General features: G+C 35.9%; 1 protein-coding gene across 1 annotated transcript in view; it reads right to left on the reverse strand.

The window, feature by feature from the left end:
- Positions 1-27,308, reverse strand: part of dock4b (dedicator of cytokinesis 4b) — a 159,034-nt gene that overhangs the window by 44,700 nt on the left and 87,026 nt on the right. Inside the window, exons 13-26 of the mRNA XM_088923460.1 lie at positions 26,485-26,610; positions 22,976-23,100; positions 22,250-22,412; positions 21,194-21,300; positions 20,084-20,237; positions 14,687-14,784; positions 14,510-14,593; positions 13,835-13,935; positions 12,226-12,307; positions 11,781-11,951; positions 5,870-6,062; positions 2,512-2,639; positions 1,287-1,421; positions 711-809 (exon numbers count right to left, since the gene is read on the reverse strand). Of these exons, the coding sequence (XP_088779586.1) occupies positions 711-809; positions 1,287-1,421; positions 2,512-2,639; positions 5,870-6,062; positions 11,781-11,951; positions 12,226-12,307; positions 13,835-13,935; positions 14,510-14,593; positions 14,687-14,784; positions 20,084-20,237; positions 21,194-21,300; positions 22,250-22,412; positions 22,976-23,100; positions 26,485-26,610 (1,766 nt within the window). The remainder of the gene's footprint in view (positions 1-710; positions 810-1,286; positions 1,422-2,511; positions 2,640-5,869; positions 6,063-11,780; positions 11,952-12,225; positions 12,308-13,834; positions 13,936-14,509; positions 14,594-14,686; positions 14,785-20,083; positions 20,238-21,193; positions 21,301-22,249; positions 22,413-22,975; positions 23,101-26,484; positions 26,611-27,308) is intronic.

Below are 27,308 nucleotides of genomic sequence, written 5' to 3' on the forward strand. Positions count from 1 at the left end.
CCACTATGCAGCATCCGCATCTCAACGTGGTCTTCTTCTTGTATTGCAACAAACACTCCTGGGTCTGTATCAAAGGCGTGGGGAAGGACAGGCTTTAAAAGACTTTACAGACTAACCGACAGTTTCATTGTCCCTTTCATTATAGTGAGGGTATGCTAATGGCTAAGTAGGGAAATAGCTGGGAAGGCAGAGAGAGAAAGTGCAGGCATCCACTGGACACAAATGAGGGATTCATACTGTTTACTTTAGTTGATTGCCAAACGTCCGTGATTACTATTATTTTAGTTGATCAGTTATTTTAATTAAATCCAATGCATTAGTACTTTAATATGTTATATAAGGGAGAGTTACTTACAGTATGTCTTTTAACTGTACACTCTCTATGCTGTTGTACTTTATGCAATGGTAAAGGGTTGACTTGGTTATATGTAAACTTGGCTTTTTTGCAATAGTTCTTTGCACTGAACTCCTGCAGATACTTCAACCCTACTGTACTACACAGTAGGACTTCCTTAAAGTAAATGTAACCATTGTTCTCACCTGCTATCTTTGGTGATTAACTCTTATTTATTTACATCTTCTTACCACAGTTCTAATAAGGGACATGGAAAAGGCTGTGTGTTGCCTGTCTTTACAACACTAACCCAAAAAATAACAATATAATGTCTATCAGATTCCAATACACCGGCCTTAGAAAATGAACAACTTACCCTCAGATCGTCTTTGTTAGAAAAGCTTTCTAGAAGTTGTTGATAGTGTTTATCTGTCATTTGTCGTAGTAGAGCCAGCAGACAAGACACAAACTCACCCTTATTCAGAGAAAAAAATATTGTGTCAACCTCTGAGAAATGATAGGTAATGCAGAAATAAAAATTAACCACCTAGAGTATATATGGATCCTAAGAGACAATTCACAGGAGAGACATTCTCATTTTATTTTAGATGAGCACAGGTTAAATTCTTGTAGTGTTTATTTTAAAGCAACGTATTATATACAACTGTAAAGGATTGTTTATTTAAAAAACTCTTTGTAATGAAAATGTGGCAATCCAGTTTAACTTTGCTTTTTTATTTCTCTGTTAACTGAGTTCTGGATCAATCTGAGGATCTACACCGCTTTTCCATGAAGTCTTCAAAGACTCCGGGTTTCTTGCCCCTCATATGGGAACCACTCTAAACCTTTTCTGATTTTGTGAGGAGTTAGGAGTACTAACTCACATTTATTATCTTTAGGGCATGTATAGAGTATGATTCCTCTTGAAAGCCCTTGAGACCTTAATCCTTACCGTGACATCCTGAAATTGCAAGCGCAGGGCAGTTCCAGCTGGCTGCGGCCGGTTGGTGATTTCTAATATGGTTCTGAGCAATACACCCAACAGACTTTCCACAATCAGATCTACTTCTTCAGAGACTATAACCTCCTAGACACAAAAGGAACATCAAGACAGCTGAGATAGTCTGTTTCTTTTAACAAAGTTTGAGATACATGCTCCATGTTTAACATATTTATTCTGACAGAAGAAATACATTCGAACAGCTTGATTATGTATAGTAAAAATCTTCAAGAAGGCAGTGCTGTCTTCCTGCTGCCAGTTTGTTTTTAGTAAGTCTTAAAAGTGTCAGATGTTACTATTTGCTGTGTATGGGCTGGTGCATAGCTAACATCCTTGCTAGGCTTGATTGTTTGTGTCCTTACATCTTAAGGTTAAACAATGCAAGGAAGATCACTTAGGATTTTTTTATTGTCCAGTCTTGTACACAGCAAACTAATATTAAATATAAAGCATAGAATCAAATATATTGTACACACCTTTGAAAGTCTCAAATTGTATTTAACTTTCTATATAAGACAAACTGCTTGAAAACCACAATGTTTCATTGTCTTTAATAGTATATATCACAAATGGACAGTTATGACTGCCTGATTATCCCTAATAATCTTTGCTCCCCATCTTATTTTACATCTTATAGCTTACTGTTGAATGTTATTTCTACTTCAAGAGTCATTTACTGTGCTAACAAGCTATTCCAGCAAACAATGTTCCTGACAATACAAAAGCTGGGGATAAGGCAAAGACACAGGAAGTAATTTCAGAGTGACACAAGTGTGATTGCACAACACTCTGCCAACGAGCAAGGTTGGTTTCCCCACTCCCCTTCCTTGAGGTCAAGTTTTTTCATTTTTTGTGAAATGATGAGTAGAATATTGTATTAGTACATTATGTCACGTGAACTAATCTAAAGCAAAAACCAGAAAAAATAATGTACTGTGGACAGAACACAGAAGTAAGTGAATTCCAATTCAGAATCAATAATGTAATTGCTTCAGTGCAGGAAGTAAAAGCTGAGCTCTTCGGGTTTACTCTTTATGCAGACATGAATTCCACCAAAAATGTATGTGATTTGAAACTAATTTGGAGACTTTCAAACATGGCTTTGGAATTTGCATGCTGGTCCTCCTTCTCAAAAATCTTCAGGAGGGATGACAAGAGGAAATTAGACTGTACTCACTGTGGTGTCTTTTTTGATGAGAGAAAACATGCTGCTAAGTATTCGGGCGCACATGACGAGGTCCTTTTGCTCCTGCAGATGCATCTGTAGATGGTGCAGGACCACTGGCAGCAGGATGCAGCGGGAATCTAAAGGAAAGATTGAGCCGATGAGGAAAAAGCATTCATACACTGCAGTACACCATCTGCAAATATGCACCCTTCATTTGTTCAGACAGAAGCCATTGAGGAGGACATGTGCATAGAACAAAAAAAAAAAGAGGAAAAATCAGAAATGCAGTCAATTAAAAAATAAGAAATGCTATGCTTGCATTTCTTGGCACAGATGTTTAGCTATCAGTCAGTGGTTGACTTTGAGCAGCATTTATTAAAACATTTGTATACTGGTATTCTTTTACAGACATGACAGTACAATAGTGTGGTAAGACCACAATGAAATGGCGGAAAATGTTAAGGTTAAAATAGAAACAAAAGCATTTGCCCTCCAGCATATCATAACACGGTGTAATAAATCATGTATTTGTTGTGAAATATTCAGAGTAAATGAACCAAAATGACAAGAAAACATTCATTTTAAGCAAAGATGTATATTCTTTTTGGGAAATATCATTTTCGCAATCCAAATCATTGCCAGTTAAAATTTTCATTTGGCTTCTGCTATAGCGTGGGAGTTTTTGTTTTTTAATTTCTTGACAAGCTTTTGACACAGGCATTTGTGTCATCTTTTTCTCATGTCTGCAAACTTTAATTCAGTATTTGCTTTGTTCTTTTGCAAATTAAATTTATGTTTGTGTTAAAGGGCAACTGTTGTATTGAAGCAAATTACAAAGCAGAGTCCCCATATTTGCTTTGATAAATTGCCATTTGAGGAATGTTCTCATCTCCAAATTATTTTGTTTGGATGTGTTTTTTTAATTAAACACATAGTTTTGCTCTGTGCAATTTAATTGAAGCTGTGTGTGATTATACAAATGCTTTATTTGTTTAAAATACCTTCAATAGGCCAGTGGAAAAAAATACATATTTAAGCAAGAAGGAGTATGATTTACCTATTATTTGAATCTATAATAATAACTGTAAAGCAAATGTTTGGAAATACTGCATTAAAATGTAATGAATGGGTAAAAAAAAATCAACTTAATTTCAGAAATTCCTGAAACACATTACATGAATTCTGGCAGTTACCAGGAATACACAGTACAAATGACATTAATAAGCCAATGAAAAACAGATATTTAAGCCAGTAGCATATTATATTATTGAAACAAATTTTTATTATAAAGCGTCCATGTGTATTCATAGTCATAATGACATAGGATAAACATCATAAAAAGCTACACTGTAACCTTAACATCACAGAAAAGAGCAAAGTTATACCTGTATTTGTTGTATTTTTAAAAGCAACAGAAACTTCCATCGGTTCAAATAATAGTTTTTCAACTTTTTGACAAAAACAATCAACATGGAACAATTTATTAAGATTGTCCTTTGCTATTGGAAGACCAATGACCTTAAAGAGAATATTGTTTGCAAAGGTTTTATGTTATCTTGGACAGAGATATGTTATGTATTCTGATATTTCTCTGTAAAACTTGCTAATTATCACATAACAGAATATTTTTGCACCTGTCAGACACTGCATGTCTTGTTAAACAGCTAACGGTTATGGAAACCCTACTTGTTGTGTCTGTCATATCCAACCTTTGCTTCAAATGTATTTTGATCATGAGATGTTTGTGCAAGGATCTGCCTTTTTAAAGGTGGTGAACAGCTGATGATACTTTGGACATTCGGCTTTCTACTACACATTCTTTTTCACTGTGCTAAAACCTTCAATAAAATGAAGGTAGTTTCCATCATGACCATCTATCTGGGTTTCCTTAGCAGTATCAAAATACTTTGGGTGTGTCTGCGGAATACAGTAGGGTCAAAACATCTGCAAATTTGCTTATTCATGATTTGGTCTGGCCATTGGGGTCTTGGATGGAAGGAGAGCAGAACGGGATGAAACTGAACCGAAGTTTGTTAAGAGGAACATTCAAAGTAGCCTTGCAACAGCCCAGGGATCCTGAGACAAATCTAGCTTGTGAGTGAGCCTCTCCATGCACCCTTTCCAGGTACTCACTACCCACATCATCCATATCTCAGTCCGGTTTGGTTTGTGTATTGTAATGAATGCTCCCAGTTCTGTGTTGGTGGTATGAGGAATGACAGGCAAGAATTGTCTTTTTTAAAACAAACCTAAGGATGTTTTCTGTTGAAATAATCATTAGAACATTAGAAACATCCTACAAGTCTATAACTATCGCATAGAACACGCAGAGACGGAAAAATGTCTTCATACTTGATCAATCCAGGTTTTGATAACCTTTTGTTACATTATTAATGCCCGTACTTATTAACAACCTGCTTCCGTATACGAGTAAACTAAATGGTTACTTGACCATTTCTGTGACTTTAACAAATCAAGCAATTGCAAAGAAACAAGTAAATAATGGTCTTTTATAAGCATTCATGTTTCAGGTTTGTTTAGAGAAACCTCTCTAAGAAAACCACTAAATACCAAACACAAACATAATGCTGCCTCATTAAATTGGCTCATATGATTCTTACAGCTTTTAAATAACCTCTGAATATTACATCACATGAAGTCTTGAAGGAGAAAGAACACAAGTCTTTTAAAACAGCTCAAGGGACTACTTCTATTCTCAAAGTATAACTGGCAGTGAAAATGAGACTATAGTGGACAGAATATGCCTGAAGCTTATTATAAATTTTATAAACATCTGTCTGCTACAGAAAGTGATAAAATTAATGAGCACAGATATAAAAATAATGTAATTAAAATTTAAGCCATCAGTCATCTAAATTCTAATTACTTTCTAGCAGAATGCCAAATTAGTTGAATGCTTAAAATGGTAATGGTTCCAAATCTGATGTCAAATATAACTCTTTCATGACCAAACAAGAGCACATCTTATGCTGTCTGACATCATTCCACTAATTCAATACAATTCTTCAGAGTTCTGAAACATATACAATGCTAATATTATTGAAATTTGATATGTAGTTTAAGCATAACCAAGTGCAGTAAAAAGCAGATTAACATCATTTTACCACTGACAAATAAAAAAAGGTAAATTATTTCAAATATCAACACTGATCCTATAGTACAAGAAAATAATGTATTGTATAGCATTTCCTAGTATGATTTTCTGTTATTTGAAATGGACATTTGTGTGCCACATGTACTGGTAAATACATCACATAAAGCAATACAGAAAAAGAGCTGCAATTCTCTGGCATCTGCACAGAGACTGATTTGGGGTATTGTCTTTCAACCACTAAGAATTCCATACCAGGGTTGGTGTACAGCTGGCTCTCCACTGTTTTTGCAATGCATTGCAGTTTAACAGCTTCCAAGGGACAATCTGCATGTGTGATCACTGGCAAACTGCCGAGCGTTTCTCGCACAAAGTTTGCCACTTCCCGAACGCTAAAGATCTTCAGCAGCTCGCCGTACACAGCAGGAAAGGTTTTCAGGAAAACCGCCTGAAAAGCAACAGAGGAACATAAAGACAACAAATGTCAACTTGAAATCCTCATTCAACAATGCAAACTGCTATACACAATTTTTTATGACACCACACAAAGTTGTTTTTTCATTCCTCACACTAGAAATCACAAAGGAATATTTAAAACCTCTGACATTCATATATGCTAAAAGACAACCACACACTGCCAATTAAATATTATTTATTCCCCTCATACTATACACTTGGTCTTTAGTTTTTATTTTATGCAAAATGAAATGAGCACAGACAGCAATTGATCACTCCTCTCTTACAGTACTTTTGATATTCAAGAACAAAAACAAAAGAAGAGCTTTCTCTTTTCTGTAGTAAATAAACAGACGATCAAGGCAAAACCTAAATCTCTTAACACAATTCAGTGGCATGACAGTCAGAATATAACATATTTCCAGGTGGCTGACAAACTCTTCCTAATTTTCAATGCATCAGAGGAAATAGCAGCTTTAATCTGTGATTGGATTAATGTTTCAATACTAATCCTGCCTCAGAAATCATAGTCATTACAGATATTACTTACGGCAACTATAAAATCATCACCACTGAATAAGGCATTACTTCACACCATTTCTCCATCTAGCCACAAAAAAAGATTCCTGCTAAGTACAACAAATAAATCAGGACCTTTCCACATACTACTGTATATAGCTCTATTCTAACAGAAAAACTCTGGGGTAAAAAAAGGACTTGGCTCCTTCTTTAATCACCAATAACCTTTACTGAAAACAAATGAATAGGCATCAAAGAGGATGTAGTTGTTTTTGCTGTTTGAATTCAGATTTATGTGGACTGAGTTATTTTTGAAATTCCACTGATCTGTTAGAAAGGGTCTTGCTAAATCACAAGACAACAAACAATGCATCCTAAGACATTGAGTTGGCAACAGAGAAAATCTGCACATTTTTGTAACTGTTTTCTGTTATGTTTTGACCAATGTAAAGCACATACAGTAGCATTGCAGGAAAAAAAAAACATATAAATGACATGTATATATTGATTATAAAATGTGCTTAATGAAGAAACCCAAAAAACAGGTTCAACATTCAGCCACTGCTTGGCACTGTACTTCATTACATCTGCATTTTCTTCTCTCACACTTTACTGCCATAATGTCTCTCACACGGTTTGCACCTCCTCACTTTCCAGTGGGGCTCAATTGCAAAATGACTCAATGATTGCAGCAAAATTGCACAACACAAAAGTGACCACCTTTTGAGGGGGTCTCACCCAGTTTGATCAAAAGCAGTTTCAATAAGACTTCTTTTGTGGTGTCTACATTGTGCTTTTTAAGATTAAAAAACTATGCTGACTTTGAAAAGCACAGCCTAAATAAAGCAAATCCTGTATGAATAAAAAGGTTTACTATAAAATAGATGTTTGCATAGGGGACATGAACCATAAATAATTGTGTTATTTATATTACAACATCGTAGAATCTCACCCAATTCATTTGTCTTATGGCTTATTTCATTTTTTTGACTTTATGAATGTTCCATTTCTCTGCAAGCGTTATGATTAATTCCCAAAGCAGTCTGCAGCCTTTAACTTAACATTTTCTTCAAAACATAATTACATATAAAGAGAATATTCAATAAGGATCAGGAGAAATGATAAAGTTTGCGATGGTATAAAAATTAGAATTACAATCACAACAATTTATACTTTTCTACTTAAAGCTCTTTAAAGCATGCTACTTAAATTTCACTCAAATAAACCAAGGTGAGCCTGCCTACGCATAGAAACCAAACTAGACAAGCAGGCTATCCACAGTAGAAAGCCTGGTTCTTGTAAACCTTTATTTTCTTGATTGTAATTTCAGTTTTTTTATGATGTTTAATAGACCAATGTATAATTTATTGCTAAAATTATTATATGTATTTTATACCTCGAATTTGGCAAGAAAAATTGTGGCTGGCCATGCTGCTGAGCACTCCATGGCTAACATATTTCCTATACCCGTTGCCTCGGAAACCAATCACCTGGAGATGGGTTTATGACCCCACCCGTTCCAGGTCTTTATCAAGATACTCGGAACCGACAAAGTCTGAGCCCTTAGCCCTTCAAGTTCTGTTCTAGAGTTCTGATTCCTGTTTTCCCCCAGTGCCACCTTGTTTAGATTCCTGACCCCGAGCTGTATTTTTTTCAGATTTCTGATGTTCACTAGCTTATCTGATTTCTCAGATCACCCCTTGGCTTTGTTTCTCTGTAGTGGTTCTCAGCTCTGACCTTAGCTTATGCCCTCAACCTCTCTACCAGATTCCCCATGGCTTGTTATCTCCTTGCTCCTGCTCGGTTTTGGATTTGGATTTAACCTTGGAATATGACTTCAACTTCTGGGTTTGCCCTTCAGTACAGAGTTTCCCTGCATCTTGAGCTGGCTTTACAACCATGTCTGTCTGTGTGCTTAATGCACTCAGCTTGCCTGTCAGCAAGCAGCCTGCAACTTGTCTCCAGAGTGCGCATTCCCTACATAGCCTGGCTCCTATAAACACACAGCTCTGTGCAGCTCCCTGTGTGCTGCCTGTGGGTTCCCTAACTCAGCTGCCTTTCATCCAGCACTTTGGTTCTCTGTATACTACTACTAGTCCCATTTCAGTAGTGTGACAGTACAAAAACATCTTAATTTATGCCAAAGGTATGGAATTAGTGTTACACAAATAAGAAAATGAAGAATGGTCATGTGCAGGCTTTCAGTTGAGAAGAACTCCACACTTAGTACCAGATGGGTCCTAAATATTTATAATGTAATCGAGTTGCCTTAGGGAATGCTTTCACCATGGCCTTGGAAAATGCATGTACTGTACTGTATGTGCAGCTAAAGCAAATGCTTAATGAGGTGTGGTGAGTTCAGAGCGCTGACTGTAATGTGTATTCTGCAGAATAATTCTAACCCATTAAGTAAAGATAAACTTTCAAAAGTTTTGCCTCTAGCTTTCTCCTCTTAAGTTATAATGCTTTTCGCTCAAAATGAAATGGCTCAGGATCTGTATTTTCTGAAGAGGTAGAATCAGTAAGCTGGTATACTAACACAGAATTCCCTCTGTCATTTGATATATGTAGAAATAGAAAATACGAAGATTTAAAGAATAATATTATTGTACTCCCTACAGTTTCAATCCTGTAAATCCGGTAGTGAAAGCAATTTCTTTCACCTTAAACTGGGTGCCTTCTTATAAAGATGCAGCACACATAACATTAGATTGGATGCTGCTGGTTATAATTTTACAGGAACTGTGGTTCAGAAAACTATAAAATCCAAGACTATGGGTTCAAGAGAGTTGAAATCTAAAAGTCAAACTCTTGCAGTGAAAGAAAATCTGTGGAGGATTGGGTTTTACAGAGCATTGAAAAAGGGATATATTCTAGTTTGCTGATGGAAACAGGAAGGTATCTATCTTTTAAAAATCCTGGATTTAATTACAAAGTAAATGGAGATGTTTGAGCGGATAGAAAGACATTTTGTCTATAAAAGAATGTCTGTAAAGGCATCTCGTACATACTTTGGAAGTGTTGCAATTAAGAGCAGACTACAAGAAACACTACTAGGGACCCGATTCACATATTCAAAATGATCAAAAACATGACAAAATCACCCCTACAGAATTAGTTTACAGCAAAACACAAGACAGAGAATGAAACTTAACGAACAGAATGAACACTATCGGGAAGTGCATTCAAATCTGATAACAAGAGGTACATTTTTTTACATGAAGCATTGCAGGAACAAGCTGCCTAGCCATGCTGTTGAAGCCATTAACATTTTTTCAAGAAATGGCTCGGAAGAAATATAATTTCAGCCGTCATTGTAATTTTCTCATTTGGCCTTTCTTAGTGTAACTCATTGTATTTTTTTTTCTTTAATGGGATCCTGGTGTTTTTAAAATAATTTTATCAAGTTCTCTCTTTTCCCTTTTTTTCACAAATTAGATTAGTTTAATCATTTGGGTTGCTGTTTTATATCTTTTGATTAACTTTTGGGATAAATTATTTCTGTGCTTCAAGCAGAATTTGTTTAAACTGTTGCAGCCCATTTTGCACTGATTTCATATCACATCCCAATTTACTTCTCTTAACTTGCGTCTCATTCCTTCAAAGCGTGCTTTCCATAAATTGTGAACGTTTGCTTTGGACTCAACATGTATGGTTTCAAAATATTCTTCAAAGTACACCACATTATGATCATAGTACACTAATGGTTCTTCTCTCATCTGTTTGCTTCACTCTCTCTAGGTTGGTTCAAAAGACAACATCTAAACAAGAATTTCATACTGTAGTGTTCCGACAAACTATTAGTAAGCAGTCATTGACCAACTCTACCATTTCACTTTCTGCTGCTGATATTTCTAAAAGTCTTCCCCAGTCTGTGATGGAAAATTGAAGTCTCCCATGAAAACAACTTCTTTTGCATATAAATTATTTTCATTTTACATTCTTGAAATATAATCAACACTATTCCTGAACCTGAATTCTCTTTTGATATATACTGCCACGCTTCCCCCTCTTCTATATTTCCTCTCTCTTCAGAACAGAGTGTATCCACTAACATTACATTCCTCTCCATGCTTTTCCATTAGCCAGATTTCTGTTATTCCAAGAACGTCATAACTAGCTACAATCACTGTTGGCCTCACTTTTTCATAAGGAATCATTTCCTTCCTTGCGCTGATCCATGCAGTATGCAAGTATCTTCCACTTCTTAATGATTGACTATGCCGTGCTCAGAGGCAATGAGAGTCTATGAAATGCTTTTATACCCTCCTCATGATGTGTACCATTCTAATATAACTCCATGTACATTTTTGAACTCTAAATGGTGTTCCTGGTTGAATCTTGTTCTTAAAAGTTACTATCTAACTGAGGGACTATACGGAGATCAGTGTATTTATTTTGAAATCATGTGAACAACTATTACTTCACACAGATGCCACTCACCTAATTGTGTGCCTCATTAAGGTAATTGTATTCACCTCAATTAATTAGGTTTGTCACAGCAAAGGGACTAAAACTTACATAACCATGACTTTTTCTTTTTGTCTCATATTAATCATCTACATCTAACTTTTTGTTTGTTTTCGGTTGTGTGTTGCAAAATTTTACTAATATAAGTGTCTTGACTGCATGCTTTACAGCAACAGAATTAAAAAAATGCTCAAGACACTGAGTATTGGGTTATAATTGGTTATTTTTTCTCACTTTTTATGAATACTGTATTATGGGGCAATATATTAGAAGTTAACCAGTATATGGGCACTACACAGCCTTCCAACCATCGATAATGAATAGCATTGCTTGTTTGAACTAATTAACCTTAAGAGTACAAAGTACTTAGCAGAATCCAGATAAAGAACAACAGGACTAAATTACCCAGCATTTAGATGCAGTATTAGACACATGTAGGGACACTGAGAGGACCATTTTATTGTGCCCAACCTATTCCATATCTTGAGTCTGCAGAAAATGAGACAACCAGTATTTACAGTAAGGAACTTGTGCTTTTACCTTTTGCTCTTATTGCATTTATGTATCATTAATAAACGTGAACTTGAATTAATCCCCACTGATTGTTGCCTTTCTGGATTGTCTTAATGTGTAACTTGAGTTCTAATGATATTTCTCTACTGCTCCCAAATGTGTAGCTAACATTGTTTCAATAACAAACAATCCAACAAAAAGAACCCACCTGAGTCTGAGTAATGGGTGTCGACATCTTGCCTTCTTGGGACAGAAAGAATCGAATGGACATGAAGAGCTCATGAATACAGCAACGGAACTCCTCCTCGTTCTGACCACCCGTGGCAAGGGCAAAGAGGCGGCGAGACTGAACGATGTATTTAAAGATGTACTCTGTAGCCTAGTGGAAGAAGAAGTCAAGACGTGGGAGCATTTGCAAATGTTAAAAAAAATCTCAAGATAAACAAGGATAGTGGGATTCAATCTTATGAGCAAAAATGCCAAAGCTACTATGGATTAAATTGTATATATTAATAAATATACAATTTAAAAAATATAGGAAAACAGAAGTCCTTTGGGTTCTACCTTTATTCATTTTTACATAAACAGCTAAAATTGGTGAAAATGCAACTACAGTACTTGAACACAGCCCACCATCTGAGTTAATTTCTCACCTTAAGCACCTGCTGTATGTGTTCTTGATGTTCACCTTCTATTATTCGGTCCACATACCATTTTAAAACCTTAATTAGGTCCCTGAAAGTAAAAGTAATAAGCATACATTTTAAGTATAGTTCTATAAATGCCACATTTGAAATCACTGAACAGCTGAACAAAAACGCACTGAATCCTGGGATTGTATTTTTTGTAAGGTCTACAAACCAATCTGAGTACCTTGGCTGTGTGGCAATTTAAAAACCATCCTTCCTCAAGAAACCTAAAGAATGCCATATGCCCTGTCTGAGGGTTGACCAAGGTAATGGTGGTAATGCCATTCTTTTCATTCAATTAATTCACATTATAATTATCACTCTGACACAGATCTCTCTCCTTCTTTGTTCCTTTCTCAGGATAGAGGAGCATATTTGTTAAAAATATCCATTATCCTTGGGAAGTTTTTTTACAGATGGTGAAGCATGCTGCATATATTTTGTCCTTGGATAATAATGGAAACACAATGTAGGTGAATGAAGAAAAGTTGGACCTAGACTGAGGATGGCAAAGTCATTCAGTCATCATTTTATTTGAATAGCAATTACACAGAGACAAATATTATAGCATGAATATTAAAAGAATAAATGGCAGCCTCACACCATTACCCTCAGACAATACGTGACTAATAATTATTACAATGATAACTCTGAACTCAAGTTGCATGAACAACTATTTTTTATAGATCATATATTCCAAATTGTCTTCAAATATCTACAGTATCAACAAACTAGGAGAGCAACATATCCTTAGGAGAATCCTAATCCTTTGAGGATTTTTTTATTTTTGCATTATTAGAGATGTTGTATAAAGTATTATGAATACCTCACAAAACTGTTTCTCATTTGTTCATTTTGAATGGAGGAGGAAAATATTCCTCTTGGTAAATTCTTTTTCCACAGTAAATGATTGTGATTGAAATAGAGGTAACAAAAAGCATGGGATTACTGGGAATCATTTTGCAGTGTGCCGGATGAAGAGCAGTTTCGAAGCAAGAGTTAAAAGAAGAAAACTTGGCACAGCAGGCCTGGCAGGAAGCATGCATTCCTAGGATATAGACAGTGCACAAGCCTGTACTTATTTGGAGGGCTGGCTCATTATCTCCCTGCGTGTGAGACACATCATCATAATCACACTAACTGGCAAGGACTTTGTCACAGGTGATGAATTCACACTTCGTTTCTCTCATGACTGTGAGCACCGTACGCTCGGCTATCACATCACCAAGACCACAACCTTCCTCTTTCTACTTTCTCCCCTGAGCATCAGACAAAGGGCAATGAAGAAGGTGCTCTGAAATGTTCTCTGTGGGTGAACCAGAGCTAATGCCACTCAGTTCAGTTTTAACTGGGACATTTGTAAAGGAAGAGGGGCAAACTTAGGAATCGGGGAAAATACTGCACTAATACTGCTTTCTCCATTGTTGTTTTCTGTTACCATGAACTTGTGCTTTAGTGTACTGCCAGTAATGGGTAGCCAGTACAGAGAATACAGCATATTTCTTTATTGGTTACTTTTAAAGCTCTTATTTGAATTAGATTTATATGGAACGTGATACATTGTGGGTCATACCTGTATGAAAGAGCACCTGCAAAGTGACTCTCAATATAAGTGTCCATGACTGGCTTAAAATGTTGAAATTTGCTGTCCTGCAGCAGATTGATAATATGAACCTGAAAAACAGGACAATCATAACAGAATTTATGCAAAATGCATGTCAACTTGAGGCAATAAATGACACAAGTGCAACTTTCCATTTGTACTTGAATTGATAAGTAAATTTAACCAACGCAAGTGCATCTAAGATTGCATACAGACTACATTATTAAGTGAAGAACATGCTTATCTCAAGATGTAACCTAGCAAAAGAGTGTAACTCTATAATAATTAGTTAGGGATCAGAATATTAATTACAGCGGTAAGAACAAACATCCTTCTAACATTGACATGTATATGAAACAGCAATGATTAAAATACTGGGGAGGATCTGTAACAATCCCAAACTGTAGTGTCCTTATCTTCTAATGAAAAATTTCTCCCATACTTTTCAGTACTTTCCAGACTTCCCAGTTAGATACAGGTAAGAGTAGGACTTTTAAGGCACACATATGTTATTTTACACACACAAGTAATAACAGGAAATTATCCACTATTGATATCGATATTGAGTCATTATGCATAAATGTTTCATTACATTTTATAGACAGTACAATTTGAAAAACAAACCCGGAAAAAAAAGAACCTTACTAAGCAATCAAAAACCTTCAACCCGTATCTCTGAGAATTTTCATCCAAAATTCCAAAAAGTGTATCCAGTGTATCTTGTAAAAACTGTAAAAAAAAAGAAAGTATATTAAATTAAAAAGTTTCTGTATTATACTATAAATGCGCACATACATATAGCAAATAAAAACTAAAACCTACCTTGACTATTTCTGAACCATCAATCTCCTTTAGTTTTGACAGGCTGTCAGTGATCCTCTCGGGATGGGCTCTCCACTTAAGAAGATCAAGCATATCACCTGCAAGATAAAGATTTCGCCAAGAGTGAACATTTCCTACTTTTGTGCTGAAAGATATTGAAAGATATTTATAATCCTAATGGTGTCTGCCATTTTACCGATTGCCACGGATGAACATATTGTTACAGTTCATTCATGGCAATCATTAAAACCAGAATGCTTTTGAAAGTAACTTTTTACAATTAAGAAAATATATTTAAGCAGATACTTTCATATATTTTTATGTATTATCTAGGCAAGTGATGATTTCCTCCACAATCTGAACATGCTTCCCATTCCTACTGCAGAAGGCCAACAACTGCACCATTTATAAAAGTCTTCAGCTTTTATTTATCTTTAGTTATCTAATGTTTTGATTATTTCAAAAAGGTATTTAATTCAGTTCACACAGGTTTTAAGAAGAGCTAAAGTGTAAGCAATACTAACATCGAAAAAGAGTACCACAATTACATGCATTTTTCACTATATGCCTTTATTTCACCTTAAAGCCACTGAGTATGATACATAAAAATTACAGTTGACCTAAAAAAATCACCAAACCTCCTGCAAACAAGATTCCTACACATTTACAAATTATACCTACACCTTTTTTCTAGATTCTGCCCAATATGTGATAAGCAAGATCAAGATATCTATATACATACTGTACTTTAGTGCAAAGCTACAGTGGTGTGAAAAAGTGTTTGCCCCCTTCCTGATTTCTTATTTTTTTGCATGTTTGTCACACTGAAATGTTTCAGATCATCAAACAAATTGAAATATTAGACAAAGATAACACAAGTAAACACAAAATGCAGTTTTTAAATGAAGGTTTTTATTATTAAGGGGAAAAAAAATCCAAACCTACATGGCCCTGTGTGAAAAAGTGATTGCCCCCTAAACCTAATAACTGGTTGGGCCACCCTTAGCAGCAACAACTGCAATCAAGCGTTTGTGATAACTGGCAATGAGTCTTTTACAGGCCTGTGAAGGAATTTTGGCCCACTCATCTTTGCAGAATTGTTGTAATTCAGCCACATTGGAGGGTTTTCGAGCCTTAACCGCTTTTTAAGGTCATGCCACAACATCTCAATCGGATTCAGGTCAGGACTTTTACTAGGCCACTCCAAAGTCTTCATTTTGTTTTTCTTAAGCCATTCAGAGGTGGACTTGCTGGTGTGTTTTGGATCATTGTCCTGCTGCAGAACCCAAGTGCGCTTCAGCTTGAGGTCACGAACAGATGGCCGGACATTCTCCTTCAGGATTTTTTGGTAGACAGCAGAATTCATGGTTCCATTTACCACAGCAAGTCTTCCAGGTCCTGAAGCAGCAAAACAGCCCCAGACCATCACACTACCACCACCATATTTTACTGTTGGTATGATGTTCCTTTTCTGAAATGCTGTGTTACTTTTATGCCAAATGTAATGGGACACACACCTTCCAAAAAGTTCAACTTTTGTCTCCTCAGTCCACACAGTATTTTCCCAAAAGTCTTGGGGATCATCAAGATGTTTTCTGGCAAAACTGAGAAGAGCCTTTATGTTCTTTTTGCTCAGCAGTGGTTTTCGTCTTGTAACTCTGCCATGCAGGCCATTTTTGCCCAGTCTCTTTCTTATGGTGGAGTCATGAACACTGACCTTAACTGAGGCAAGTGAAGCCTGCAGTTCTTTGGATGTTGTTGTGGGGTTTTTTGTGACCTCTTGACGAGTCGTCGCTGCACTCTTGGGGTAATTTTGGTCGGCCGGCCACTCCTGGGAAGGTTCACCACTGTTCCATGTTTTCACCATTTGTGGATAATGGCTCTCACTGTGGTTCGCTGGAGTCCTAAAGCTTTAGAAATGGCTTTATAACCTTTTCCAGACTGATAAATCTCAATTACTCCGTTTCTCATTCGTTCCTGAATTTCTTTGGATCGCAGCATGATGTCTAGCTTTTGAGGACCTTTTGGTCTACTTCACTTTGTCAGGCAGGTCCTTTTTAAGTGATTTCTTGATTGTGGCAGTAATCAGGCCTGGGTGTGGCTAGTGAAATTGAACTCAGCTTTCCAAAGATGTGATAAACCACAGTTGATTTATGTTTTAACAGGGGGGGCAATCACTTTTTCACACAGGGCCATGTAGGTTTGGATTTTTTTTTTCCCTTAATATTAAAAACCTTCATTTAAAAACTGCATTTTGTGTTTACTTGTGTTATCTTTGTCTAATATTTCAATTTGTTTGATGATCTGAAACATTTCAGTGTGACAAACATGCAAAAAAATAAGAAATCAGGAAGGGGGCAAACACTTTTCACACCACTGTATGTATGTACACTGGCCCAGAATTAGAGTTCTGCTTATATAAACAAGATTCTGTATTTCCACCAAATTCCTTACATTTTGGTTTTTCACTATCTTTCTAATACTGCCCTTTTACAATACAGATTATTCAAGAAAAGTTCATTTTTAGGGCTTTGAAAATTAACTAAATTAATTCAATCCAAGCTGGCCTTTAGATGTCAAGTTTCTCTTCTTCCATACAAAACAGAAGGTAAACAAATCCTTTGTCCGTGACATTTCTCTGTTGTGATTTTTCAGTGGCTGGTGAATTTATTTATAGCAGTCACACCCAGAATCCTTGCTGTGTAAGTAAAAAAAAGACACAGCCCATTGCTCCTTTCATACTTTTTCATAACTTGAACCATTGTTACACAAAGAGAGGTTTTAAATTTCAGTTATTATTATACCAAAGTTGCAGTATTTTTTCTTATGAAAATGATAAAACAAAGAATAGAAATTTCATTTCTATCACTAGTAAATTAATTTTTAAAGTCTCTTATTTTTCATATTGATGCTAACAATATGACTATTGTTATGATTTTTAACTAAGTAATAACAAAGTACCCATTTTATTGTTGCTTTGTGAAATATTTATAATATCCTTTTGTTACTGTAATTCTTGTGAGTCTCTTCTCCTGCTCCAGAACACTGAAAATGCTTGTATTTGCAGTTCTATTGTACCTTAGGAACATCAAAATGTTCTATGCAATACAACTATGTAAAACAAGCATAATTATAAGCATCGTCACATAACATTTCTATTACCGGTTTTGCGCAGTAAAAAAGTATTCTTCATATTGTACAAGTAGTTAAGTTTGAGTTAAAATTAGCAGTTCTTTACGTCTTAAGTGAAAGTGACATCCCTCTCACGCAAAAATATTTTTTGTTGAAATTAAAACTATACAAATACAAAATTAGAATTTTTTCAAAGACTAACTGAAAGTAAAAGGTGTAGGATATTAAAAATCATTTTTTTCCAAATGACCATACACTATGTGGTGGGTATGTTAGTGGAAGCTGACTGTCATCAGTCCTCAATGACATGGTGGGCGAAAGAGTTTAAATGCAGCTGAAAAAAAACACCCTTGAAATGATCAACCCAGACATAGCCGTTAGTAGCCATAATTGATTTGAGAAAGCATCTAACATGGTACCCATTTTCATAACACTTATTCCTTACAGTAAACTTTTAACAAATTGTTAAAGGAACAGTCAAAGGAGTTTCTCTATAAGGCAACTTCAGTTTTATCATACATTGATATGAGATATGAGTTCACCAAAAAATAAATGATCTTTCTTCTATATACAATTTATGAAATACAACACTTTTTGAATGATCCTTTTTTGCACACTGAGTATGAAAATATATAGCTTTTTACCCTCTATATTTTTAGAAAAATGGAAGCATACAAAATTAAGATATTGAATATTGAATTGGAAATTTGTATTGTCGTGTAGATTAATTGATCATTCATTAATCAGGATGTTGACTGGGCACTGGAGATGAGATGATGAGCCTATTAAAAGTGTAAATAAGTAGAAACCTAGATAGAAAAACACAGATAGGAACAAATATGACCAAAAATGACCAATGAAGCCTTCATGCCTTCAGAATGTTGTAGGAATCCCTCAAGAAGGCTTGCTAGCAGTGGAGCCAAGTACTCTGGGATGGATATGTCAGCAGAATGGTACACTAAATCCAGTGGAAAACAGACAGATCAATGGGGAGGCCCAAGTGTGATGATTCTGGCAGAAGTGTCAAGTTTCTGAATAGATTCATTAGTAGTGATTGATGGCAACCTGACAGGCCAATGCTACACTGATGAGGTTGTGAGTCTTCCCTTTCTGCCCCTACTGCAAGCTCATTCTGACAGGACCACACTCCAGCAGCATTCATGCACATGCTCATGCTGCTTGTGTAACAATGGAAAGACGAGCCTGCGACAGTTATGCCTTGGGTACCCGCCTGCCAGAGAAGAGTCCCATTGAGGTGGGGTGACGTTTGGCACTTAGTGCTGACAGACCAGTAAACAAGCCAATCCTAGCTCTAGGAGAGATATGAGCCAGAATCCCACCAGACAGCACCAGCAAACTGCAATGTGTTGCAAACATAAAGCTTACATGGTTTTTCCAGTGATGGCCACACACACAGCTAGCCTGTGAATTTAACAACTGACCCCCTGTTGATGACAACAGGTCATCCAGAAAAAGCAGCATAATCTAGTTACCCATGTCATTTCTGTTCAAATCAGCACACAAGCTACAAAAAATATTATTTACCTAGAAATTTTTGTGAATACGCTGCACCTGTAAGTGATAAATTTCATTGTCTGCACAGTATGTAGTTTCACTTATGTTCACTAGTTTCCATAAATAATAGTAATGTCAGCTCATATTGTTTACCAATATAACTGATAAAGCACAAATGAAAGTGAATGGTTATTCCAGCATTTTGAACATGCATCTTATGTCAAGGGTTACTTATAATGCTTTCGCTATGCAGTTTCTTCATTAGCAATGTTTGTTATGTACTCACAGGATCCATGCAGATGACATATCTGCTACAAATATATTTTTGGTCTGCTAATGCTTAAGATGTTCCATATGAAGATATTTGAGATGGATGTTGCTCATATAAAATAATTTAAAGTAATGGACATTTTACATCAAAAGAGTAAACAAGCCTTCTTAGCCTATATGATCTAAAGCCCACATTTGTTTCTCTAGTTGTGTTTTTCATTTCTGTAAAACAGCGTGTTTGAGAATGAAATCCTACATGTATTATTAATTTCAAGAGTATCAAGAAATGTAAAAAAACTTGACAACAATGACAGAAATATAAATAACACAGGCCGTATTAAAAGCATTCCCAGTCCCATCTAAGTTTCCTATTATGTAACTTGTGTAATTTACCCCTTACCAAGCTGGAAAAAGAGACTTACTTAATCACAGTATAAACTGCTTTAAGAGCATGAGATAAGACAATGCTAATTATTCTACCGTTTTGTGTGAGTTTAGTAGAGCAGAGGAATGATGTGATCCAGAAGGACTCCTTAGTGGTTTTCACAACTTGATTGTTTCCTGGGAGATTTCCTTTTAAAAAAGGCAGCTTGAGGTAGCGAGCAGAGTCTTGGAGGTTTGCATTTTCTTCACACTGTTAAAAAAAACCAACAAGAAAACATCTACTAAGGGGCAAAAGCAAAGACACTTTAATAAAAAGAGCAACCATTAAATACAATGTACGAGCTTGTGGGGAGAAACAACAAATACCCATATATTCTGTGCACACTTGGAGTGTAACAATACAAACTTTCATCTCAGAAGGTTGCATTTTTCAATACGGTTTTTCAAGACGTCTTTAATGCTTTGACTTTCCCAGTACATGTAAGCACGTCTGATGAGAAAAAAAAATTAAATCATATGTCATTGGAGTATATGTCTGGAGTACAAACAAGGTATCCTTACATGACAAAATAATAAAGAGGATGGGATGTGAACATACTGTAACAATGTCTAAAACATAATATTCTAATCCAGCATAATATTGTAGGACATAATCTCTGGTTGCCTTAGCTTGTTTTTAGGCTTTTACATTTGTCATTTCCTTGTGTGCTCTGGATATACTGTCCTAATTTTAAAGAATTAGGTCATTTCACTGGTGTAAAACTTTACCTCTCTCATATCATGGCCATGTTTCTCTTTTTTTGTGTTTGTGGCTAACACTGGTATTTCACCACATTTAATTTCTTCACAAGACTAGAAAGGAGAGATTTTTAACCCCGTATCGAGTTCAACTTCACTTCCCCACTTCAGATTGCTGTGGGCAGACTGATTTGAAATGTACCCACAAAGCTCAACAAAATCCTACAGTGGGGATAAAGAGGAATGGAATTTCAATATAGCATCAGCGGGATGCTAGATGTGTTGCACAATGTGAGAAAAAAAGGGGGCGGTGTAAAAAAACAAACTTTTGCTGGACAGGAAATGGTAACAGTTTAGCAGCTGCCACCAGAGGTCATCCTTTTTTCTGTAAACCAGCTCCTCTCTCCTTGGCGTTCTAAAGACGTTTCCTGTGCAGTACTGTGATTTAGTGTGAAATTGTATTTCTACCTTGTGAACAATGAGTTCATGAGTGCCGTCTGGCAAGGTCCTGCCATCTTCCTGCATCAGCAGAACAAAGGAAAACCCAAACAGCTTCTTTTCACCCTTCTCTTTTGCTGGTCACAAAAGAAAAGAATGAACATATTCTTAGATCATTTATACCAGATGCCTGCAAAGAAGGGAAGACTAAACAAAAAGGCAAGGATTTTCACCTTGCCTTTCACCAAGGAGATGTTTAATGTTAAATGTATTCCATTAATAACACATTCCAAAATTAGTTTTACAAAGAGTGACTTAATAATCCTACTTTATTCTATCAAGGAGCATTTTCAAAACAATAATCAATAGTAAAATGCAGACAGCAAACCTACAGTATACACCCACTGTATGGGATTTTTTTTTATCTTGACTGATGGCTTGACTGAAAATATGCAGTACTACCCATTTCTGTCTACCCATCTATCCATAAACTATAAAATTAGTAATCAGACATGATCCCTTTCTTTGCCCGGGTGTACAGCTACCCATTCTAGGATTCCAGAATGCAAAAAAGAGGAGACAGACATCCAATTGACAACACTCAGACAGTGATTCAACCGGCACTCATCACAGAACATGTAGAGGACACCCAGCCCCTCCACACAGACACTTTTTTTGATTTACCAATTGTGTAACACTTTTAATGAATTGAAAAGAGAAGTGAGTTCACTCTGCCTGTGGACAAACATTTAAGGCTAAAATCACCACTAGAGCACAACATGATATTAACCACAATAGCTGTGGGACGATGCCGATATAAATCAACAGGAATTTCCAGGTCATTTTTGGGTGGCCAAGGATGACTCCTGTCACTTCTCTGTTTACATGCTTCTTGTATGAAATGGATCAAGTGTGTCACACCTTGTGCTTGAAAGTTTGCATGCGCAAATAGCCCATTGATAATAGGTGATGGAGTTAATATTTACTGTATAGCAGGTGCACACAAAATAATGATGCAAATTATGTATAGTGTGAGGATGAGGACATGTCATACAGGTGAGGTAGGAGAACAAACACTGTGCTTACTGGAGCAGTGTCTGAACTCGAAGCGCACGTGCGAACCCCGAAACTTGTCCACGGGAATAGGCAGCTTGATCTGCTCGGCCCATCTGGGGCTGTTGTTGTGGTAAAGCACAAATGAGTGATACTCATCACCTGCTGGCTCTCCAGAGCCTGATGAGACGTAGTTCTGCATAAGGGGAAGAAAACAGATCAGGCAGGGGTGAAAGACAGGAGTTTAACTTTCTTCTTTTGTCTCAGAGACAAGAACCTGAGAGCAGTTCTATGACCTATTTTTGTAGTTTAGGTAATGCTCTCAGAGGAAACTGTGTATTTTTTGCCTCCGACACAAAAGTTCAAAATGTGTCATGGAAACTTGTCGTAGTATGCTCTGAATAGCCACATGCTATATCAAGCACCACTTGACAGTCTGATGAACAATCCCAGTGTGACTTCTGCATACAAAGTTCAAGTACAGTGCATTTTTTTTCTTCTGTAAAATTGCTGACAGATACTTTCTGTTGTTTTTTTTTAATAAAAAATAATTTAAAAATACTTTTGTACAACCATTTTCAAAGAATAAAAGGAACAGGGGTTGTACACTGTAATATACTGTATGTTTGTTTAAATTGTAAATGACAACCATTCCACTAAGATAATATTAAGATTTAATATACTGTATTGCTTTCATTTTTATCACAAGTCTTTATTTTTGGTACAGTAATATTAAGAAAATAATAAGACATGTCTTACCTTCAGAATCTGCCCATCACTTTCAAGCAAATAAACTGTGATCTCAACATTTCTTGCCACACTTTTACCTCCTTTTTCAAACTCGCCTTTTTCCAAAGTGATATACAAATCATTCCTCATCTCCCCTGCAAAAGTGTAACAGCAGTGAGTTCATGAACACTTTTAGAAGAAGAATACTGTATAAATGTGTAACTGACTGAAATAATGATAGTAGAAACTAGTTAGATTTAAGAGGTAAATACTACATATGGTATATAAAAGTTTATAGTATATAATAAACTATAGACTAACTGAACTGGTCATGTAAATACAGTATGAACAACCAATTCCATAGAGAAATAATTTCACAAAAGTCAACACAAATTTAAAAGTGGCATTGACAGTTGTTCTGAAACTAAATTATGCGATTAAAGTATAAATTCTGAAAACAAAAAGATAATAAAGCTTAACTGTTCAGCAGTAAGATCAGTAGTTAAATTTTCTGTCTTCTGCTACCCAAGAACATAGATAAAATTCCTGCTTTCTGATTCATGGTCAAAAAATAAAATAATAAAAATAAAGAGGTATTTTAAGTTTACTTTGCTTTATTTTGATTTGGGAGGCCATTTAGAATCATTTGGGCTCAAGTCAAACACTTTCATGTTTTTGTTTTCACTATTCCAATATGTTAGGAACACTGCAGACACAAACGGTTTCCAGCAATTCTTACATTGATTGTCATAGTCTAGTCTCAGCATAATCCTCCTGAAATGGTTAACTGTTCTTTTCTGTTGCCAAAACTAAAATAAAACATTAGGTGTTGTGCCTGTGTGGACCACCAGCAAATAAAAATACAATTATTTTAAAGAAACATCCCTTGTACATATCTTTTTAACATAATACAGACTTCAACAAAGGATGAGTCACCTTTATGAACCTTGCACCTCTTAGGTTCTTATGTTAGCTGCAATTCAAATGGTACACCATACAGTAGGTGGAAGCACAAAGACACTAAGCACTCAATGGACAGAAAAAAAAGCTTTTTCATAAAGTGTTTTTGGCTAGTAATAAACATCAGAAAAGCAAAGATCACATCCAACCTTCCAGTTCAGGGTTGTTGGAGGACCAGAACCAACCCTGGCAAGCAATGGACACAAGGCAGGGTACTCCATGGAAGGGATGCCAGTCCACCACAGGGCATATACTGTATACTGTACAGACATGTACAATCTCACACCTTTGGTCAATTTTTTCAAATGCCAATTAGCCTATCAACATATTTTGGTCTGTGAGCATGCAGAGGAAACCCACATGAACACAGGGAAAGCATACAAACTCCACGCAGGTAGTAAGTACCAACATCCAGAACTGAACTTGGGACCCCAGTGCTGCAAAGCTAACCACTGCGAGACTGTGCCACCCTCAAAGATCACATTTCTGGTTATTTTAGCATTTGCATCAAATTCTACATTACAAAAGTTACAGTTTTTAATTATTGAAATCACTACTTCCAGTTGTTTTAGAACTGCTAATGCACCGCATGGACTTCAAGGGAAGTTTGTGACAATCATGAAGATCAATGAGTTGCCAAAATTCTCCACCTTTCTGAGCCTCTTCCTTTAGTCTAGTCAGCAGGTGTTTCCTCTGCCTTGTTCTCCACGCCTTTAAACTGGCAAGTGACCGCAAGTCAATTCTGCATGCAATGTGACCCACAAAGGAACACCAGCTTGACGATCCCTACCGTGAGATTCTGCCAGAGCAACATAAAAAAAACTTGTTTTGCAATCAGCTGTCCTTGTTCAGTGTGTTCAACAATGTGAAGCAATTACCTAAAATGCTTAAAATGTTTCTTAATTTTGCCATCTTAATGAGTAAACTGTGGTCTAGATAGTTTGGGGATCATCACTTATATTGAACTGGCATGCCTACCATGATGATGAAACACTACTTTCTGCATAATTGTCCTTTCAGTTTCATGAGCAGTGGGACAAAAGGTGATCTGATAACAGTGATGGTCTTAGGCAAGAAAGCTTAATGCAGAACTTTTGTATTGAAAATTCAAAAAGAAAAAAAGAAAAAAAGTAAAAACAGAACTCCAGGCATGCTATTTCCCTTCTGTTTCTGTTTGCTTCAAGAAAAAACACACAGTGCCAATTAAAATAAATATATGGTGTGAAAACCACGGCAGTTAATTGTTAAGAATGCTACTGAAATGCTTGCACTGGTTTTCTTTGAAGAAGGAAGGAAAGATCTCAAGCTCTGTACAGGAAACAAGCCAGTCACGCAGATATAAGGGTTTTTATAAATAGCATTTTTGACAAGCATAACAATGAAGCAACATGTTTCGCATTCACCAAAAGACTGTTCTTCTGCTTTTACCACCAGTAAAAAAGACATTACAGGTGGAAGGTGACTGTTAAGAGCAGTCATGGAAACAATTGTTGCAACTGCACTCTCACAGCCAAAAGAAAAGCAAACTGAGATTGCATGTAATGGCTTTTTCTTGTAACACATTTTAAAATTTATTTTATACAGTACATGGCATCTAATTATCTGCTTTTTCACTATAAAAATCCATACAGTAAGTCGTTGGAATATGGCAATTTGAAATGGAATGAGAAGAATAGGGATCATGGATTTATTAATAGCTTTTGCACCTTTTGAATGAAATTTTTCACAGTATCTCAGTAACAAAAAGACACTTTTTACTGGTATTATATGCAAATGATGACCTCATTCATGCAGCCAAATACCTTCTGTCCAGAGGTTAGCTATAACAGCTGCAGTATAACCATTTACTTTTACTTTTATAAAAAACAACTACTGAATTTCTTGGGAAAGGTAAATGTGAATGTCACTTAATATCAAAAGTTATTCAAAATATTTAGAATTGCAATATATAATTAAATTCACACATAAAAAACTTATAACATTTTAAAGGGTATGAAAAATGTAAAGGGTATAAAATAATTATCAGATAAGTATTTGGATGCTGCTTTTGTAAGTTTTAACCAATCCAAAATATTTAAGGAAAAACTCTTCAAGTGTACAGGTGTTACCTAAATTGTGGTAAACGCAAGGAAGGAATTATTTGATTGCATTATCATCCTGATTGTGGGTTTCATCACTTTCCATCAGAAATTATTATAGTTCATTATAGTATAATGCCAAACCATAGAGAATGATGTATAAGATTTTTGTCAGGATGTTCACAAACATCATAAGATGTCTGAGGCAGTGCTATGCATTTATTTACCGTAGTTAATACTCAAAATCCTTGTAAGTTAAAACTCAAAGCAGAGCATACTGAAAAGGAGAGGCAAAGCATTCTGCTGGACTTTACTAAACTAAATTCTCCTAGTGAAATCAATTTCTGAAATAGACACAATATTATCTGATTAATTAATTGTCCTGTTTTTATTTCCTGTAATAGAAAGGCCCCATTTTAAAGTTCATATTGAAGCCAGATAGCACTCTCTTATTACATTGAAGTGCCTGAGATGCTGGTCTAGAGATCACTTAATTCCCACCTGGCATTATAATGTCTGAGAAGCCCAGTTTCTTTGTTATGGCCACACCACGGGTGAATAGCACCATGTATTCTCTTCTGATCTGCTCAATGTCTCCATGAAGCAGCTGAAGAGAAACTGCAAGGCCTGGAAAAAAAAGATATAACAATACTGAATCCAAAAAAAAGCTATTCACAAGTCTTAAAAGTCCTACTAGATTTGAACTCATTTTAGAATTAGCTTGCTGCATATCAATTTCATAGACTATCTTTAACTGACTTTGTACATTCTGTGGTTCAGATTGGGTGTCCATCCAATGCAGAAATGTGAGAGCTCTGAAAATCAACAAACAAAATCCCATGACTTATTCTAATGTTTAAATGTAGCAGTTACTATAATTTATAGTAGTTCTAATAAGATTAATTAGATAAACGTGAGGTAAGTGTGCTTTTCTAGCATTGCTATGTACAATCAGAAATATAGTATACTGTACATGTTTTGTATTTGAACATGAGGTTATGCAAGTTTGTGCCAAGACAGTCAAGGTTGCTGTTTTTTGCAAAACAATATGCAGACACTGGAAATATAACTGAAAATATAGTAGTCAATGCTCTTTAAAGTTATATAAAATAGTTTATAGTTTTATATAGTAAATAGTGAATTAACAGTTTTGTGAAAATGGAAGCAACTTTTCCAATCCCTTCCGGCTCTTTTAGTTTTAATTCGCATTATTTGAGCTGTTTCAGGTTGTGAGCACAGCAGCTGTGGTCAGACCAACTGTTCAAGGACACGTGCACTCTGTAGTGTGGGTTAATCTCAGGTACGCAGCCAGACGCTAGTCCAGC

This window comes from Atractosteus spatula, chromosome 8 (genome assembly GCF_055471065.1).
Source record: "Atractosteus spatula isolate fAtrSpa1 chromosome 8, fAtrSpa1.hap1, whole genome shotgun sequence".
NCBI lineage: Eukaryota > Metazoa > Chordata > Actinopteri > Semionotiformes > Lepisosteidae > Atractosteus > Atractosteus spatula.